This window comes from Prinia subflava, chromosome 12 (genome assembly GCF_021018805.1).
Source record: "Prinia subflava isolate CZ2003 ecotype Zambia chromosome 12, Cam_Psub_1.2, whole genome shotgun sequence".
Taxonomy (NCBI): Eukaryota; Metazoa; Chordata; class Aves; order Passeriformes; family Cisticolidae; genus Prinia; species Prinia subflava.
Genome location: NC_086258.1, coordinates 7,838,590 through 7,856,986, shown reverse-complemented (window position 1 = coordinate 7,856,986; position 18,397 = coordinate 7,838,590). Strand labels below are relative to the sequence as shown.

Genomic DNA, 18,397 nt, shown 5'->3' with positions numbered 1-18,397 from the left:
CACTTGTGGTGCTGTTCCAGCCATCTGACGAGAGCTTCAAAGCCAAGAGCATGGGGACGTTTGTTCCAAGGGAGTTGAGGGGAAAAAACCGAATTCACTGCTGTGTCCTCATGAATGTTTTCATGCTTGACAACCTCCCCAGGCAGCCCAAGAAAGGAGGCAAACAGGCATCTGCGACCTACGACTCGGATGAGGAGGAGGAAGGGCTGCCCATGACCTATGATGAGAAACGACAGCTCAGCCTGGACATCAACCGCCTGCCCGGGGAGAAGCTGGGCAGGGTGGTTCACATCATCCAGTCCCGGGAACCTTCCCTCAGAGACTCCAATCCCGACGAGATTGAAATAGATTTTGAAACCTTGAAGCCCACAACGTTACGAGAACTGGAGAGATACGTGAAATCTTGTTTACAGAAAAAACAAAGGAAACCATTTTGTAAGTTACCCTCCCGGGGCACGTGTTCCCCTCAGCAGCTCTTGGGCTCAGCTTTGGAGTCAGGGCATGTGTACTGAGATTCTCTTATCTACCTGTTGGGTATGTGATGGCAGGAATTTTTAAGAGATTCTTTTCTCCTGAGAAAATGTACAGAAATTTCCTATTTTTCTCTGTTCTTTCTTCCCATGGTGTCCTGCTGCAGAGACCTGGAGAGTCAGTGTGTTCCTCTGCAAGACCTGTGGGATGCCTTTAGTACTTAGCCAGGCTCTGGAAGGCCCTGCAAAGGTTTCAGTCTCATTGTGTCAGGTGTTATCTGGAAGGATCAGTTTCTTATGCTGAATAGTTTAGCATCTAATTAGGAAGGAAATAAAAAACGTGGTTGGGATCCAAACCACCAAGGCAATAAATGATTTGCACAAGGTTACCTGGTTACCTGTGGATTCTGGGCGTGTCTGAGTCGTGTATTCACCCCAAAACAGCTTTTCCTGTGTGTCCTCATCACCACATTGCCCTCACCTCTGTCAGTCCAGAGGCTGAATGTCAGTCTGCTGCTGAGCGTGTGGTTCAGTGTGGGACAGACTTCATGCCTCGTCCACAAATTGAATTCTTGCAGCTCCTTGAGAGTTTAGCTCCAGCTGGACAGCAGTAGGATCACTAACCTGAAGTGCTCCTGGCCCTTTGGTGAAGGGAGTTTTGCTTTTGAGATTATGACACAAAAGCTACTCCTTGCTCTTGCAGAGCATCTCCGTTCCTTCCTCCCAAGATTTTCAAGAAGGCCTAAGCAAAGTGCAGACTTTCTTTTTGCTTTGATTTATTTTTTTTTCCCCTGAATCCTTCACTATTGGCATAGCTCAGGAAAGGATTTTCCAGAGTGCTTAGGAACAGGAAGCATCCTTCAATTTTGGAACCAGAGCATAGAGTAACACAGATAACCTCAGATATCCACCCTGTGAGCCTGGCATCCCTGAGGCTGGCTGGACTCCTGTGCTGAGTGTTCCCTCTTAGGACTGTGCTTTCCAGATTTCTTTTTTTTGTTATTTTATTTTTATATACCATTGCTTTAAAACAGCTCCCAGAAATGTAGGTATTTCCTTACTGGATCAGGCAAAATATCTGGCTCCTGTCTTGTGCTTCCAGTCCTGGCCAACACCTGTGTTCAATTACTCCTCCTTTGGAGGAATATTTCCTTTCCTTGGCAATGTGAGTGTTGCTGGTCCTTCTCACCCTTTCCATCCTGATGCAGTTACATTCCTGTTGTCTGCCAGCCTTTGCCTCACTTGGTTTTTAATTTGCCTTTGTTTGTTTTGTTTTCTGTTTAGAGCAACATAAACCACAGTAGATTCTTGCGTGAGGGGATCGGAAGTTTTAATGGCAGATGCTTTACTCCTGACAACCTTTAATGGGACACTTTATTTTACAGGGCAGAAAACCCATGTAACAATTCTGTAATTACAAATCTGTAATTATTGACCATATAACTGGCTGGTAAGTAACCTGTAATGACAAGGTTAATACGTGGATATTTCTATCTTCTAAAATACTTTCCAGAAGAGCTGTCTTAAAAAATTGCATGTTACAGGATGGTGGTGATTTGATGAGCAAGGCAACGTCAGGCATTATCTTCTCTCTGGGATGTGTAGTTGCTGTGTGAGCACTGGATCTTGGCAGTGTCACTGCAGAGTGTGCACACAGATGTACATGCCCTGTAAAATAGTGATGTCCACTCTTTTCCCCCTGCATCCCTGCACTTTCAGAAACTCTGCGTTCCTCCCCCCACAGCTGCCAGTGGCAAAAAGCAAGCAGCAAAGTCAAAAGAAGAGTTAGCTCAGGAAAAGAAGAAAGAACTAGAAAAACGGTTACAGGACGTCAGCGGGCAGCTAAACAACAACAAGAAGCCTGCAAAGAAAGGTAATGGCTTTGGGTTTATGTGAGAACAGCACCCCAAAAGTGGGCAGACTTTGTCACAGGGTCAAAACCTCTGCCTGGGGTTTGTCTCTGTGACAGGAACCCTCAGGGAGTTCCCTCTGAGCTGCTGTGTGGGGCTGCTTTGGTCCCCAGCCAGGTGGAGACTCCTGGGTGGTTCATAGGAGTTGTCTGGGAGGAAATTCCTCCTTCAGAGGGAGGGGGATCTTCCCTGTGCTAACCTGGAGTGCAGCCCAACCACAGAGCTTCAAAAATGGGGTTCAAAAATCCCAAATCCCCCCATAGCTCAAGATGCTCCAAAGGCTCCCCCAGTGCTAGCAAAGCCTTCACGAGGGGCGTTTGCTGTGCCCAGAGCTGACACTGCCCCACAGCAGAGCTCCAAAGGCTCCCCCAGTGCCAGCAAAGCCTTCACGAGGGGTGTTTGCTGTGCCCAGAGGTGACACTGCCCCACAGCAGAGCTCCAAAGGCTCCCCCAGCATGAGCAAAGCCTTCACAAGGGGCGTTTGCTGTGCCCAGAGGTGACACTGCCCCACAGCAGAGCTCCAAAGGCTCCCCCAGCATGAGCAAAGCCTTCACGAGGGGTGTTTGCTGTGCCCAGAGGTGACACTGCCCCACAGCAGAGCTCCAAAGGCTCCCCCAGCATGAGCAAAGCCTTCACAAGGGGTGTTTGCTGTGCTCAGAGGTGACACTGCCCCACAGCAGAGCTCCAAAGGTTCCCCAGTGCCAGCAAAGCCTTCACGAGGGGCGTTTGCTGTGCCCAGAGGTGACACTGCCCCACAGCAGAGCTCCAAAGGCTCCCCCAGTGTGAGCAAAGCCTTCACGAGGGGCGTTTGCTGTGCTCAGAGGTGACACTGCCCCACAGCAGAGCTCCAAAGGCTCCCCAGTGTGAGCAAAGCCTTCACGAGGGGCGTTTGCTGTGCTCAGAGGTGACACTGCCCCACAGCAGAGCTCCAAAGGTTCCCCAGTGTGAGCAAAGCCTTCACGAGGGGTGTTTGGTGTGCTCAGAGGTGACACTGCCCCACAGCAGAGCTCCAAACCTCCACGGCCACCACCCCGTGGGTCACCCCGGGGACTGTGTGCAACCCCTCTGTCTCAGTTCCTTGCCAGTGACCCCTTCCCTGCCTTGTTCCCCGCAGAGAAATCCGGCTCCACTCCCTCCGGAGGCCCCTCCCGGCTCAGCAGCAGCAGCTCCTCCGAGTCGGGCAGCAGCAGCTCCAGCGGCTCCAGCTCGGACAGCAGCGACTCGGAATGAGCTGGGACAGACACACGGACACAACCCCCAAACGGACACCCCCTCCCTGCCCCTGCTCTGCAGTGCCCCCTCCCCTCCTCAATCCCTGCTCTCGGGCCACGCTGGTCAGGTTTTATCCCCTCTCTCTTTTCTCTGACTCGTTTTTTATTTTGGTTTTTTTTTAACTCAGTGTTACAAAAGGTATCTTCCATTTTTTTGGGGGGTGGGGAGGGAGGGGCTGTCTTTTAATAGGTCAAAGATCTTTGAGTGTGTGTGTGTGTGACTAGACTTTATGACAAATAGTTCCCTTTGCATAAAGTCTCTAAAATTTACATTTATCTGGAGAAAATTGGTCGAAAATGGAAGGACTTTGAGCTCTTAGCAGGAGATAAATAGAAATTTCTGCAAGGTTTTTAGTACATTTTCCTCCCAGCCCTTCCCTCTCCCCAGAATATTCTCTTTTAATAAGCCTGCCTGGCTCACACAAGGTAAAAAACCATCTTTTTTAAAAGAAATCTCTGTAAAATGGTACTGTATCTGAAAGATGTTAGCTTTTGAACTAGTTGGTGTATTTGTTATTAGCACTAGTATTCTTAATCTCCAAGTCTACAGTGTGATGAAAATGTCAGATGCTATCATCTTTTTACATAAAAACAACAAAAAAATCCAAAAAAATTCTCATGTACTGTGGATTGCTAACATGCTTTTTTTTTAATCTTGGTAGAGGCTTAGGCACCTGTTCAGGAAGGTCTTGAAGCATGAATTTAACTTTTAAGCACACAAGCAATAGAAGTGGTTGCATTTCTTGGTTTTCCACTCGAAAGCTTCACTTTTCCTGGGGATTCATTGGGAAGAAGGGAGCAAGGGACACGCTCAAGTTTCTTGGGAATGTTATTTTTACTATTAAACAGATAATTTCCAGGAAATTGATGCTCTCTATGAAAGTTTTCATGGGACTGACAGGAGTTTCTTTGGCTGGAAGTTGTCAGCTGGAGCCTGGAGTGATCCCTGCAGTGACCAGCACAAGTCATGTGCTCATTACTGGGCACATCTTGGGGATTTTCTCCGTGACAAACACCTCAGTCTGGGCTTAAAATAAAGCAGCACTTGAGCTCCAGCTGAGGCTGAGCTGGCAGGGGAAGTGGAGAGGGATTTTGTGTGTGTTTGGCCTTTTTTGCTTTGGAGTTTGCTTTGCTTTTCTCCCTTCTCCTCATCATTCTGGCAGCGAGCTCCTAGGAAGGGGATGCTGCTCCTGTGTCAGGCAGGGTTCAAGTTCCAGGCACTGAAATGTTTTACCTCAATGAAAAGAAGAAAGAGGGGAGGGAGAAGAAAAAAAAGAAAAAAAGCTAATTTTTTTTAAAGTTTGCTATTTTTTCGGTCCAGCCTAACGTTTTGACCTGCACTGCTGCAATATACCCTGGTTTCAGTGTCCCTAATTTCATGTATATACCATGAATTTATTTATTAAACACCATTGGTCATTTAAAATGTAATAAAACCTAACAAAAGCAAAGCTGAGGTTCTGCAGGCCAGCAGACAGGCAGACTTTTAATGAGGTTTGAACCAGACAAAAAAAAAACCAACAACAACAAAGCAAATAAAAATCCACTACTTTATTTATATTCCTTGGACTTTCTACCTACAGGTGCTACAGTCCAGTCTCTTGTGTGTCTGGTGCTCTGTCATGTTTGGCGTGTTAATTTTTAGATTTTTTTTTCCTCTTCTTTTTACCCCAGCCCCCTTTTTTCCTGTTTTGTACAGATTTTGGAGACATACACTTCAACACAATTTTATTTTCTCAGTGGACATTCCCCCCCTCTTTTGTTGTGGTAGAACATGGGGGTTTTTATCCTTTTCTAATCCAGTTTTAGGAAAACATCAGTTCTATAATGATATCAAATTTGTAATCTGAGGGGCAGAAGTTTTATTGTAAAAAAAAAAATACAGAGTTTAACAGAAAATTCTGCCTTTCCATGTCCAGCACCAGCCCCTAAAACTGCCTCTCTCCTGTGGGGCAGCCCCAAAATTCACCTTCCTGTGCTCTCCCAGTGGTGCAAATTGCTCCAGATTTTATTTTCCCTGCAGGTGAGTGGCCCTGGAGGCCCCTCGAGGCCAGCAATGATTTCCTTTGCACGCCAGCCTGGGGAGCTGGAACAGGAGACTGTGCTGGGCTCTGGGGATGTCCCTGTGCTGGGAATCTGGGAATTCCTGCCTGGTGCAGCATTCCAAGGCTTGCACTTCCAGCTGCATCCATGCCCATCAGCCAGGGGTGATTTGCTGGACACTTGGGCATCTCAAAATCTGCTGGTGACCTGAGATTCTTTCCCACAGCATTTGAAAGAAAAATGTTCTGATTTTTACTGAAATTCGTGATTTTTCTTTTCTATTACCAATGAAGTTCAGTTCTGATTTTTTTTTTTTTAAGTTCTGTCCTTACAAAACCTTTCCCCAGACAGATCCCTGGTAATATATTTTCAGAATTTACTATGAGGAAATGTAATATTCACCTAATTAAGAGCTTGGGTTTCTTTTTAACGGGGTTGGGTTTCACCTGTGTTTCTCCTGTTGCCTGCGACTTGAATGATCGAAACCAAGGAATATTTTAAGGAATAATTGCAACCAATTCACTGCCACGGCATTTGGATAAACAAACTCCCAGTTCTCCCTTCCTGGGACCTTTTCCTGCATGCTTGACCCTGAGCTGTGGTGGTGGCTTCTGTGGGGAGGACAAAGCGGAGGTGACAGCATCACTGCCACAAAAAAAACCCTTGGGAATTTCAGCTCTGTCACCAGGAACAGCCCTTGGAACACACAGACATCCCTCAAGGAGCCACGGGGCTGTGCCATGAAAATTAATTGGGAAAGTTGGAGCCAGAGGGTTGTGGAGTGATGGGAAAAGGCCTGGCCTGAGGCTGGCTCAGCACTGGAGGAGGATCCCAGTTTGAGCTGGAAAACCATCCCAGCCTGGGGATTTTCAGGAGAACAACCTGCCACGGCCACCACGGAGTGGGGAGAACCTCCTGCACATCTTTGATCCACCAGCTGCAACTTGGGCTTCCGCTTACTGGGAAACTTTGCTTTGTGTTCCCAGCAAAATGGAGCAAGGAGAAATCCATTTTGGCACGACTGAGGGAAGAATTTGGTGACTCCTCACTTCCAGATGTTGTCCTTACACTTTTCCATTCCCAGCTTATTCGTAGTGCTCATTATCCCCACCATGGCCATGGGGGTGCCTCTTGTACATCCCGAGTTTCTCCAGGAAAGAAAAGATGTTTCCAGTCCAGAGCAAGTAGCAGCAGTCCTAAATGAGTTGGGAACTGAACCAACAGAGCATTTATTTAACTGGGTTTTATTGCATGACACGTCAGTCCAGATGTCACGAAACAACTTCGAAACGATCAAACATGCAACGTTTGAAAGAACATTTTTAAACTTAAGAATAAAAGAAAAAAAAAAGAAAAAAAAAAATTAAAATTTTTATGGTAGAATTTTTCTTGAATGAACAAAGTTTAACTTTGTTTTCCAGGGGAAACTTCACTGAAATCAGTATGATTTCATATGTATGCATACACACAGAGTTTTATTGAAACTGCTTTTTTCGGACAAATTCCTGTTTTGACAAAATATCTGACCAGACCTTTCTCAATCAACCAGCATTACTGCACCTTTTAAAAACTTTGTGAACCTTTTCTCTGATTGTAAACTCAGCCTGTCTCGTGGCTCAGTGGGACCAGAGGGAGATCCCCATCCCAGCGACCGAAGGAATCTCTCGGCTCTCTGCACACCGAATGTGTCGTCTACACAACGAAATAATTTCAATTTTTGTACTGATGTGGTTTGAACCTTGCCCACCCCCAGGGTCTGTAAGTGTAGGAGTGATGTGTCAGGGCTGTGTCACTGCTGGGAGGGTGGTGACTCCAAACACACACAAACGTCATTTCTGTGTGTGGAAATCCACACTGAGTTCCCCCTGCGCTCTCCTCCCTGTTCTCTATGTGGTAGAAGCAGACTGCAGTTACCTAATCTAGTTCTTTCTCTGCTTTGGGGACTTTTAGACCAGTTTTTAATTTTGGGTTTTTTTTTTCCTTGTTTTGGAAGGAATGGTGTTTTTTTAAAGCTGGGGTTGGAGCTGAGGGGAAGGGATTGGGGCATGACAAAGACAAACCACAACCTTTTAGTACTGGATTTTAAATTCTCAGTCTCTTCTCGACCCTGAGCAGTTACCACTAGGGCTAACTGTGGGCAGGCTCTGCATCAGTAAAGAGAAATTTAGGATTCCTTACACAGCAGCGTTATCTTGCTTGAGCTGCATTTTGTAAAGAAAATGGTATTTGCATATCTTTTTAAAATGTCATTTTTAAAAACTAAATTAAACTACCAGCTAGGATTTGACACAGGCCACATAGAACACAGCCCTGATACTGGCATAACCAATCCAGAAAGATTTGTTGTTGTATTTTTTGTTTTGTTATTTTGGGGTTTTTTTAATATTTAAAAGAAAAAAAGAAAATTGTTACTTTTCTGTATGATGTGCATGCAAATTTACCGTAACTCTTTTTCTTAAAACTTTTTAGTGCCATTTCTAGTATATTCCTGTAAATGTCAGTTATTGAAAAGAAATGAGTCAATGTAAGTAGTTTAGCTTGTTTATTGCAAATTGCTGGCCTCAAACAAAACAGAATTTAAAAAAAAAGAGTTAGAAAGTAATCTTTGATGTTACTGGTAATCATGGACCCTGGTCCTGGGGCATTCGTTTTGTTTTCATAATAAAAAGAAAACTTGTTTGGTGTGTGCAGTTTGATCCCATATTTTCCCCTCTCCTCATCTTTTCCAGGTGTGGCACAAACCTGGCCAGGAGCCAAACGTCAGGTATTGAATCCTGGTGCCACCAGTCCTGGAATAATGTGGGAGTTGTTTTGGGGAATGTCAGGCTCAAAGGGCCACTGCCCTCAGAGCAGGGGCAGCCTCAGGGGTGTCTGAATCACAGCCGAGTACCTGGAATAAAACTGCTTTAAATCCTTTTTTTTTTTTTGTGAGGGAATTTCAGCTGCTCCCATGTCCCAGGGCAGCCAAGGAAGGGCTCGAACTCTCCCCAGCATCCTGCAGTCTGCAGGGTCTCAAATTCTGTAAGAATTGCTCCTAACTGAGGTAAGTTGGGCTGAAAGGAAATGAGATTTCACCCAGGGGCATCTTGGAAGCCACCAGGACCTGCAGGAAGCGGAGGGACCTTGTCACCTGCGCCAGCAGCCAGGGCTGTGAGCTCAGGGTGACCTGGAGGGCTCAGCTTGGAGAGGGAGCCTGGAGCAGCTGGTGCCGGTGCCAGCAGAGTCCTGGCATTGCTGTGCAGGGGCCAGGAGCTATTCTGGGCATGGGAGAGGATTGGGGGTGGTTTTGCTGTTTGGTTTTTGTGTGAGGTGGGGTTACCACAGCCAGGCTGCCCCAGGGTTCGTCTTTCTCCAACCCCTTCCTGCTCACTGCCTTTCCAAGGCTTCAGCAAACCTGGCTCACTCTGTTCCTGTAGCAGTGATGCTCCCACAGGGGCTGTTTGTTCAACCTGTCCCCTAAACAATCTGCAAGGCAGTGAGGATGTTTGTGAGGTATTTCCAGGGGCAGCAGGCAGAGCTGTTCCTCCAGGCTGGCAGGAGGTGGAGGACACGCAGGACATGATCGAGGTTCAATTCTCCCTGCTCCTGCCTTGAATCCTGGGGCCAGCTCTGCAAGAGGGGCTGGAATGAGTCCAGAGCAGGGAACAGAGCTGGGGAAGGGTCTGGGAACTCTGTGCTGTGAGGAGCAGCTGAGGGGGCTCAGCCTGGAGGAAGGGGAGGCTCAGGGAAGCCCTTCTCGCTCTCTACAGCTGCCCAAAACAAGAATGTGAGGTGGGGTTTGGTCTCTCCCAGGGAACTACTGCCAGGACAGGAGGGAACAGCCTCAAGCTGCGTCAGAGGAGGTTCAGGTTGGACATCAGGAGCAATTCCTTCGAGGAAAGGGTGCTCAGGCCTTGGCAGGGCTGCCCAGGGAGGTTTGGAGTGCCCATCCCTGGACGTGCCCAAGGAAGTTCTGGATGTGGCACTCCGGGCTGGTGACAAGGTGGGGATTGCTCACAGGCTGGATGTGACAATCCCTGAGGTCTTTTCCAGCTTTGCTAATTCCCTGATTTCAGTGTGACATCCAGAGGCTTTCCTTAGCCCTGAGAGCGCTGCTGGCCTTGGGGAGCTGGAGGAGCCTCCCCTGCTTGGGAGCCCCACCAGAACTGAGGGGATTCCTCCCTCCCAAAAGCTGTCACCAGTGCCAGAGCCGTGGGCTTGCAGGGGGAAAAACAGCCACTCACAAAGCTGCATTCAAATCATTTTAATGCACTTTATCAAAGAGGCTACAACAGTGTTTGAAACGAGTGCATCACCACCACACAACTGGCTCACAGAAACAGCCACAGCAGCCACTCCACAACCCTGCTGTGACCAGGGACACAGAGAAATGGAAAAGTACAGTCACATTCACAGAGATGGAAGGACAACTCATCCTCTTCTTCCTGCACTGTCACATCCAGCCTCCATCCTGGAAGAATTTATGCACATTCTTACGGGTTTAGTCTTGTATAGTCCAATTAACACTCTGCAAAATAACTGAATTTTGGTTTACCAGCCACGTTAACAAAAAGAGACTGATTACACCCAAAATAAGCATCTCCCTTACTGAAATTAAAAAGAAAATAAGCGTTGGATTTCTTTTTCTATAAGAAAAGGAAACGAACAGCCGGTTTGGGGGATGTGCTGTTCCTTAAACTCCCAGAGTTCACGTGCTCCCCAGGGCTGGCCTGGAACCCACCCCTCCTGCTTCTCCAGGTGAATCCACCTGCAGTTCCCAGGGGAGCTCTGGGCCCAGCCTGTTTGAGTAAATGATCTCCTGTGCACTCAGCCAAGAGCTGCAGGCCCGGGTGGGTCACACATCCCTGGCAATGCTCCCCCGGCACCTCGCCGGGTTTGTGAATCTCATTGAACGCTTTCACCCGCTTGAAAAACATTTATTCACTGACTTGTCTCTCCTCCAGAGCTAGTCCTGACAAAACCAAGAGGGTTATTTGTGTGCAGAGCAGTGCACGGGTCTGCAAAGCAGCGAGGTGCAGCAGGTTTAAATCTATGAGCACACACACACGAGGTACCAAACACCAACACATGCAGAAATAGTGCTTGGAAAAAGCAGCGAGCTGCCTGTGGTCTGCAGTGCTATGGAGCAGGGCTGAGGACACCAAAGCTCTAAGATTTCACTCTAGAACAGGTGTGTTCTGCTCAGGACATTGAGTTCAGCAAGGCTGAGTGTCTGTGTGTTCGTTGTAGCATTTCACCCACACGGGAGAGGTGGAAGAGATTCTTCACTGTATTTAAAAAAAATATATTAAATAAATAAAGTGCTTGAAAAAAATGCAAAGGAGGTTTTAGATAAATAGAACAGAAGTAATGACTGTGCCTAATAATAGGCAGGTAAATAATCCATCCTGAAGCTGACATCAAATGGTGATTTGCCTGGAGCTAAGCCTGTGCCCAGGCACTGCTGGGTTGGACACACGGCCTAGGCAGGACAGAAAGGGCAGAACCCTGAAGAAGAACTTTCCTGCTGAACCCTGGGCTATAATTCACACCCCTGGAAGTGATAGTTCTGTTCTTAACAAAGATTCAGGTGCTTGCTGGGCTGAGTTTCTCAGCGTGACCTTGCCTTGAGCAAGTCAGGATTCAACAGAAACTTAAACCTGAAAGCAGCAGCCTCTGTGCCCGAGCAGGGCAGTGCTTCTCCCTCCTAAAATCCTCCAGTTAATCGAAACAATCCCAGACACAACTCCTAAAATACATGCACCAAACCTACGATCCAACCTGAACTAGAAGTTAAACCCTTCCAAGCTACTGCATGCGTTAAAATTTGAATGCAAAGCGGACTCCAGAGTGGCCTCTTTCCCTCTGTACCCCACCTCAGGGGTGGGGCTGTGCTGTGCAGGAGTTTCCTCGTGCCCCTGAGGATTTGTGTGTATTTACAGGGGTTTCTTGCTGTTGCTTTCCTGCTCCCTCCCTTTCAGGTGCTTCATTCAGGGATCTGTTGCTGAAGCTGGGCCAGGGATCTGCAGCTCCCCTGACTCCAGAGCTCCTGTTATTTCCATGATCCCTCTGATCTGTGGGATCAGAGAGGGCCCCTTGCTTTGCATGAAGCTCCAGCACATCTTTCCTACCAGGTGCTTTAAAGGCTCGGATTAAATTCTCAACATATTCTCTCCCTGTTCCCACAGCAAACCACTCCTGGCTGGAAGAGACCACTTCAGAGCAGGAATCGAAGGGAGACAGAACAAATAATGGCCAGGTGGTTTTGGAGACCAACTTCTTAAAACCACAGCCTTGATGGGAACAGATCTGTGCTCGCCTCTGTCCCACCAGCACTCCCAGAGCTCTGGAAATGCAGCAGGACTGGCCGGTGAGGGTGGCTGGGGACGGTGCCCAGGTGCCAGCGGGTGTTTCTCAGGGCACACGAGCCACTTCCAAGCAACACATGGTCCAGCACGGCCCCTGCCAAGATGCAACAGGCTTGGGAGCTCCCCAGCGAGACTGGGTTTGTTGTACACACTCAACGACATGCAGAACGGGAGTCCATAAACAGCAAAAACCAAACAAATCAAATTTCAGCCTTCCCCGGCCTCCCCTGGAAACGTCGCTTCCTGTGCAGGGCTGTGAGAGGGAGGTGCACACCCACCTCCCCCAGCTCTGCTTCCTCTCCACGTGTGGATTCCCGAGGGTGGGAATTACATAATAGCACAGAACTTGGACTGCCCCGTGTCCCTGGAGACATCCAGCTTGTTTTTGTCCCGCACCAGGATGGCCTCGTTGCCGTACTGCGAGTACCACATGCTCCTGCTGCGGCTCAGGTACGTGTTGGGGGGAGCCGACTCCAGTTTCTGCTGCTGCTGCTGCCAGATGAGCAGGGAGGTGTCCCTGTACCTGAGGCGGGCGTAGCCCTCGGACAGGGCTTTCTCGGGCAGGGGCACCCTGCCGTTCATCACCGGGTCGCTCATCTGCCCGAGGAGAGCTCCGGCAGCGGGAGCTCCTTCCCAACAGCTCCGAAATAAACCCCGCTGGGCCCGTCCAGGTGGGTGGTTCCTGCTTGGAGCTCAAGGGAGAACATCCCAGGGACGGCTCTTGGGATCCACGAGCTGCTGGCACCGCAGGGCCCTAGAACCACAGCAGGCAGCCTGGGCTGGCTTCAGAACCACGCCGGGACTTGTGAGAGCTCATCCAGCGGTGCCACCGCTGCGTTTCATGCCGGGAAGGGCCCACACGTGCTGTTTGTTGACAGTCCATGAAGCATCTCCAGGACAGGCTGAGCGGGTCCGGACGAGCCGAATGCCCTGCAGAACGGATGCCGAGGCCGTGCGGAGGTCAGCGCCCGGAGGCCGGCGGTGCCCGGGCCCTGCACGGCCTCTCCTCGGTGATGGACGGCAGCCCGGACCGTCACCTGCGCAGGGATGCAGGAGAAGATGCTGCCCGGCCCCGCTCCGGTACCCGAGCCGGGGGCGCCCGGCACCTCCCGCGGGGCACAGCGGGGTCACCCCCGGGCTGCCAGCGAGGGTCCCCGCCCTGCCACCCTCCCTTTCCGCGGCCCCCCCGCCCCCAGACCCTTCCAGCGGCTCCGCGGCCCCCGCGCCTGTCCCGCACCCCCCGGCGCTGCCCGCCCCGAGCGGGGGTCCCACACCGCCCCCCGAGGGTCCCCCCCGCCCGCCGCCCCGGCCCCACCGTGCTGCGCTCCCGGCCCGGCCCGGCCCGGCCCCGCTGCGCCCGGCGGAGCGGCCGCGGAGGCTCCGCCCGCCGTGATGCGCTCGGGAGGAGCCACGGCCGGGGCGGGGGCACCGGGGACGGGCAGCGGCGGCGCCGGGGGTGGGACAGCTCCGGTGGGGCCGGGGGTGGGACAGCTCCGGTGGGGCCGGGGAGGGGACAGCTCCGGTGGGTGCGTGGGGATGGCAGTGGGGTACCCCGAGGTGGATTTGTGGGTCCGGGGATGCCCAAGGTGGATTTGTGGGTCCGGGGGTGGCAGTGGGGTACCCCAGGTGGGGTGTGTGGGTCTGGGGATGCCCAAGGTGGATTTGTGGGTCCGGGGATGGCAGTGGGGTACCCCGAGGTGGATTTGTGGGTCCGGGGATGGCAGTGAAGCCCCCGCAGTGGGTGCCAGAGTCCCTCGGGTGTCACCCAGCACTGCATGCTCAGTGTTTAAAGCGACACCCAGTCCAGCGTGTGCCGAGCCCACACTGGGAGCACTGGGCTGAACTGGGGGGGTCCTCCCAAGCGCTGTCCTTGAGAGAGGGGCTCTCCCGCCTGCCACAGGCTGGGATTTCCAGCCCACCCTCCTTTCTGCGGGGTGACCGGCGGCAGCCGTGTGTGTGCTGGGAAGGTGCAGGCACCCTCTGTACCCCTCTGGGCTGCCCAGTGAGCGCCCACCATGGGGTGAGGACGGGCAGGGGACACAGGGGACACCCCGGTGTGTCGCCAGCCTCATGCCACCGTCCCCGTGGGGTGCGTGGGGCAGGAGCGCGACTGAGCAGCCCCTCCTTGACCTCCGCCCATCATCGCTGCTGGCCCCGGCGTCTCTCCTTACCCCGCCTGTCCCCTGGCCAGCACAGGACGAAATATGTTTTGAGGAGAGCTGCAGGGCTTATTCTTTTCCCGATGATGCTAAATTTAAGCTCTCAATCTTCTTATCTCCTGTGAAGGCAGCGCCATCTAATCTCCTGCGAAGGACCCGGTGCGTTTATGGGAGCGGAGCTGCTCCCGGTGTTCTGCTCAGCCCTCGCAGACACAAACAAGAGGCTGTGGTTTGCTTCCGTCACAGGGAAGGCATGCTGCAGTTCCCTGTTCCCAGGGGATTTAGGCCAAACACAAAGAAGAGGGAAGCAAAAGGAAAAGAAAAAAAAAAAAGTAAAAAAAAAAAAAAGAAGAAAAAAAAGAAAAAAGAAGAAAAAAAAAGAAAAGAAAAAAAAGAAAAGAAAAAAAAAAGAAAAGAAAAAAATATAATAATAATTTAAAAAATGACCACACTATTAAAATGTTTATCATCAGAAATATCCTGGCTCTGCTGCTTATTCTGCTTCCTGCTAGTGCAGGGGAGCCAGCCTGAGCCATTCGTGGAAGCTGCAGAACAAAGTGTAAAATCCTTTAGTGGACAAGATTTAGGGTTTTTAAGCCTCTCCTGGTCCTGTGTGTAGAATTCCTGGCTCTGTCAGCACCAAACTGACAGGAGTTGGTACGGGGGTGTGTGCACTGCTGAGAGGAGAAGGATTGGAACCTGCCAAGCTCCAACAGCCACCAACTGCTCTGACCTCCCCACCTGACCCATTGCTGTGAGTCCCTCGAGTCAGGGCCCTTCCCAAATAAACCGTGGAGGCAGCAGCAGTGGAATGGATGAGGTGAAATCCAGGTGCTGCTCACTCAGTGGTTTGTTCCTCTCCACCTCCTCCGAGGAAATCTCTGCTTTGCTGTGCCTGAGCTGCCTCAGGCCGTTCCTCTGCTGTGCCATGGCTGCAGTGAGGGGCTGGGCTGGCAGCTTTTCCCCTCTTTTCCCAGCTCCCAGGGCTGTGAACATTCCAGGTCTGTCTGATTTTGATGGGAAACCTGTTGGGGTGGAGGATGCTTAATGAGTGAGGGTGTCCCAGCAGCACAGTGATGGCATTGGGAGCTCTTAACTGGTGCTTGCTGTTTTTCAGCACAGCTGGGGCATCCCAAAAGGAGACTCCTCCACAGAGAAATGCCCAGGGCAGTGCCAGCTCCACCTGCTTGCTGCCTGGGGTCAGAATCCTTTACCACTGGAGTTGCACTCTCAGGCCAAACAAAGAGCACCCGTGGCTGGGTGCTCCTGCTGCTCCAGCACAAGAGGAGGATCCAGCTCAGCCCTTCTGCCTGGAGCTGTGCCAGGTTCATTTTCCTGCTCCTTTCCATGGTGACAGGCAGTCACCTCCACGGGCAGCTCCTGCAGGAAGGGCCCTTGGCAGGAGGATAATTGCAGTGGCTGTGGCAGGGTGCACCTTGTCTGGGCAGGTAGATCAGGTGTGTGCAGAGCCAGACAGAGCACTGCGGTCTGTACCCAGCAGCTGAACGCTTTGGTGGCCCCGTGATTTCCCCCTCGAGCTGTGGGCTTGCCCAGCTGGGGCTTGCACAGCTTTCCTAAAATAGTCGGTGAAAGGAGATCGCAAAATCTGGGGGCGTGCTGCAAATGGCACGCAGGGCTGTGTGACAGCTGCCGTGCCAGCAGCCGGGCTGGCTCCTGCTCTGGGGACCGTGGCTCCAGCGGGGACACGGCCCTGGCAGCCAGCGCGGCTCCGGGACGGGCTCTGCTGCACGCTTGGACCAATCCAGAAGGTGGCAATGGCAATCCACAGACACTGCCCGGCTGCGAAAAGAGGATTTCCTGGCGGTGCGGCTCGGGTGTGCAAGGGGTTTTCAGAGGGGCTGCGCTGTGGCTGCTTCTCTTCCCGTACAGAACCCCGGAGTGACCAAACTTTGCAAAAAATGCACCTTTCTCGGAGATGTGGCCACGTCCCAGGTATTTTGGGGTTGATTTGTAAGGTATGGCGTCCTCATACACGTTAATGCATTTAATTTCCCTGCTTCCTTCTCTCTTTCCCTCCTTCCATTCGTTTTGCCTGTTCCATGCAGGACTGGGATGTGACAGCCAGCTCTGTGACATTCCCAAACTGCCACCACTTTACCAGCCAGATCCCCTCACCCTTCCCTCTGCACTGGGACCTGAGCTAGGGGGGCTGCCTGCCCAGCTCCCTGTCTGCTGAGACATTTAGGGGTGGAAAAGCACCGCTGTTCCCTCGGGCAGCACCGTCCCGGGGCACCCAGCTGCCTCTTGGGGTCACCTCGAGCGAGGCACCGAGACAAAAGTGCAGGGAGCGAGGTCTGGGAGCGCAGAGAAGCTCCAGGCTGGGCCCCGGCAGAGGGTGGTGTCAGCCTCTGCCCTGCCCGGCTGGCATTCCCTGGCATTCCCGGGCATTCCCTGGCATTCCCGGGCATTCCCTGGCATTCCCGGGCATTCCCTGGCTGCCTGGCATTCCCTGCCTGTCATTCCCAAGAGGCAGGAGAGGGCAGCACCAATTCCAACACAAAATCCAACCTCTTAAATTTATCCGAGCTCCCTTTTAGCTTTAGTTCCACCTTGAAAACAGCAGCTGGGTCCTCTCCACACCGCCCATCCTCTTGCAGGACAGTTTGGACAATCTGGAGCTCATAGCTCACCAGCGTGTGCTGGATTCGAGCTCTCCCTGAGCCTGGCTGCGCAGGTTTTGGTAGTTTTTACTTTTCCTGCTCTCAGAAATCCCTCTGCCATCAGCCCTTGGGTTGCTCAGAGGTAGGCGAGGAGTGTGCCTGCTCCAACACCTCCCACGCAGAGCCTGGCGCTGCAGCTGCAGGGATTGTTCCCAAGTGTCCAGGGGCCAAGAACGCTTTTTATTACTCAGTAAAAAGCCAGGCTGCGGCTCGCAGCTTTAATTATGCGCATATAATAAACTCCTCTGTTGTCATCTACCTACAGACCTGACCTCACACGGCAGGCTGGTCCCGAGTCAAGCCAAGTTATCCCTGGCACGACTCCACTGCCGTCAGTAGCCTCGTGATTCCTGCCCATGGGTGCTGCTGGGGGGCAGAAACGCTTCGTGAAGAACTAAAAGATCAAGAAAATCATTCTGAGAAAGCACCTCCTCGGGGTATGGGGAGTGTGGGCTGGGATCTGGATACTCCCAGGGCAGGTTCTGACGGTGACACTGGAGCGTGTGGATGCTGCTCCCTCTTGGATCTGTTCATGCTCTGCCCTGGCCCAGGGGCACAGCCGGGCTGAGCTGTGGACAGCCAGCCAGCACCTCTGCATGAAAGAATTCCCCCTTAAAAACCTCCCTCCCAAACTTTCCTTGGAGCATTAAACAAATCGTTTTCTGTTCTTCGGAGACATCCTCCTTCCTCGATTGAAAATGAAGGATCATGGCTGTAGAGTGGCTGCCTCTCCTTCATCTCCGCTTGGCTCCATTTGGAAGAGATTAGTGTTGCATTTGTTTGACATGCAGGTTAATAGCTTCCCTTCGTCCCAGTCACGGCTTCCGGTTTTGGCTATCTGGAAAGCCGGGCTGGAAATTAATCGGCAAACTCTGGGGAGAGGATCTCGGAAGAAAACTCAGAACAGATTTGAAAAGAGGCTGTTCTAAGCCGCGCTGATTTGGAAGGAAGCCACCGGCGAAAATCAGAGATTTTTCAAGTTTGCTGCCAAGGAGTTAATGCCTGAGAGTCGAGGTTTTTAATAAATACACTGGTAATTAATTATAGGAGTCGTCCTCCCGTTTGAAAGTCAAGGAACACGATCGCGTGTTTGGGTTAAACATCTCGGCTGCAGTGTTTGCAGCCCAAACACGGGATGAGCGCTCGGACAAAGCGGGGTCTGTGTGCGCGGCCCGGGGGGCGGAGGAGCCCCGGGAGCGCCCCCGCCTCTGCCCGCAGGGATGGGGTACCGGGAGGGGGTCCTGGGGAGGGGGGACCCCCCAAAACCCCGTGGTGGGGACAGCGAAGCAGCACCGGGGCTCTGGGCGGCTTTGCCGGAACAGGGAGAGGAGCGGCAGCGGAGGGAGGGAGGGATACAAGGGAGGGGAGGGGGGAGGAAAGAGAAGGGAAAAAATAGAAAAAACAAACAAAACAGGAGAAATTAAAAAAGGGAGTTGGGAAAGGAAAAAATCCTGGGGAAAAGGAAGCGGGCTGCGAGCCAAAGCGTGGCGAAGCGCCCCCCGCCCCCGCTGGCAGC

General features: G+C 51.7%; 2 protein-coding genes across 2 annotated transcripts in view; one reads left to right on the top strand and one right to left on the bottom strand.

Moving 5' to 3' along the window:
• BRD3 (bromodomain containing 3) overlaps positions 1 to 8,378 on the top strand; it is a 36,141-nt gene extending 27,763 nt beyond the window's left edge. Inside the window, exons 10-12 of the mRNA XM_063410187.1 lie at positions 143 to 435; positions 2,215 to 2,343; positions 3,495 to 8,378. Of these exons, the coding sequence (XP_063266257.1) occupies positions 143 to 435; positions 2,215 to 2,343; positions 3,495 to 3,610 (538 nt within the window). The 3' untranslated portion in view covers positions 3,611 to 8,378. The remainder of the gene's footprint in view (positions 1 to 142; positions 436 to 2,214; positions 2,344 to 3,494) is intronic.
• Positions 8,379 to 9,922: 1,544 nt separating this feature from the next.
• Positions 9,923 to 12,654, bottom strand: BRD3OS (BRD3 opposite strand). The gene has a single exon (XM_063410188.1). It carries the CDS (start codon positions 12,636 to 12,638, stop codon positions 12,369 to 12,371), a length of 270 nt encoding a protein of 89 aa, XP_063266258.1. The 5' UTR covers positions 12,639 to 12,654; the 3' UTR covers positions 9,923 to 12,368.
• Positions 12,655 to 18,397: the final 5,743 nt, after the last annotated feature.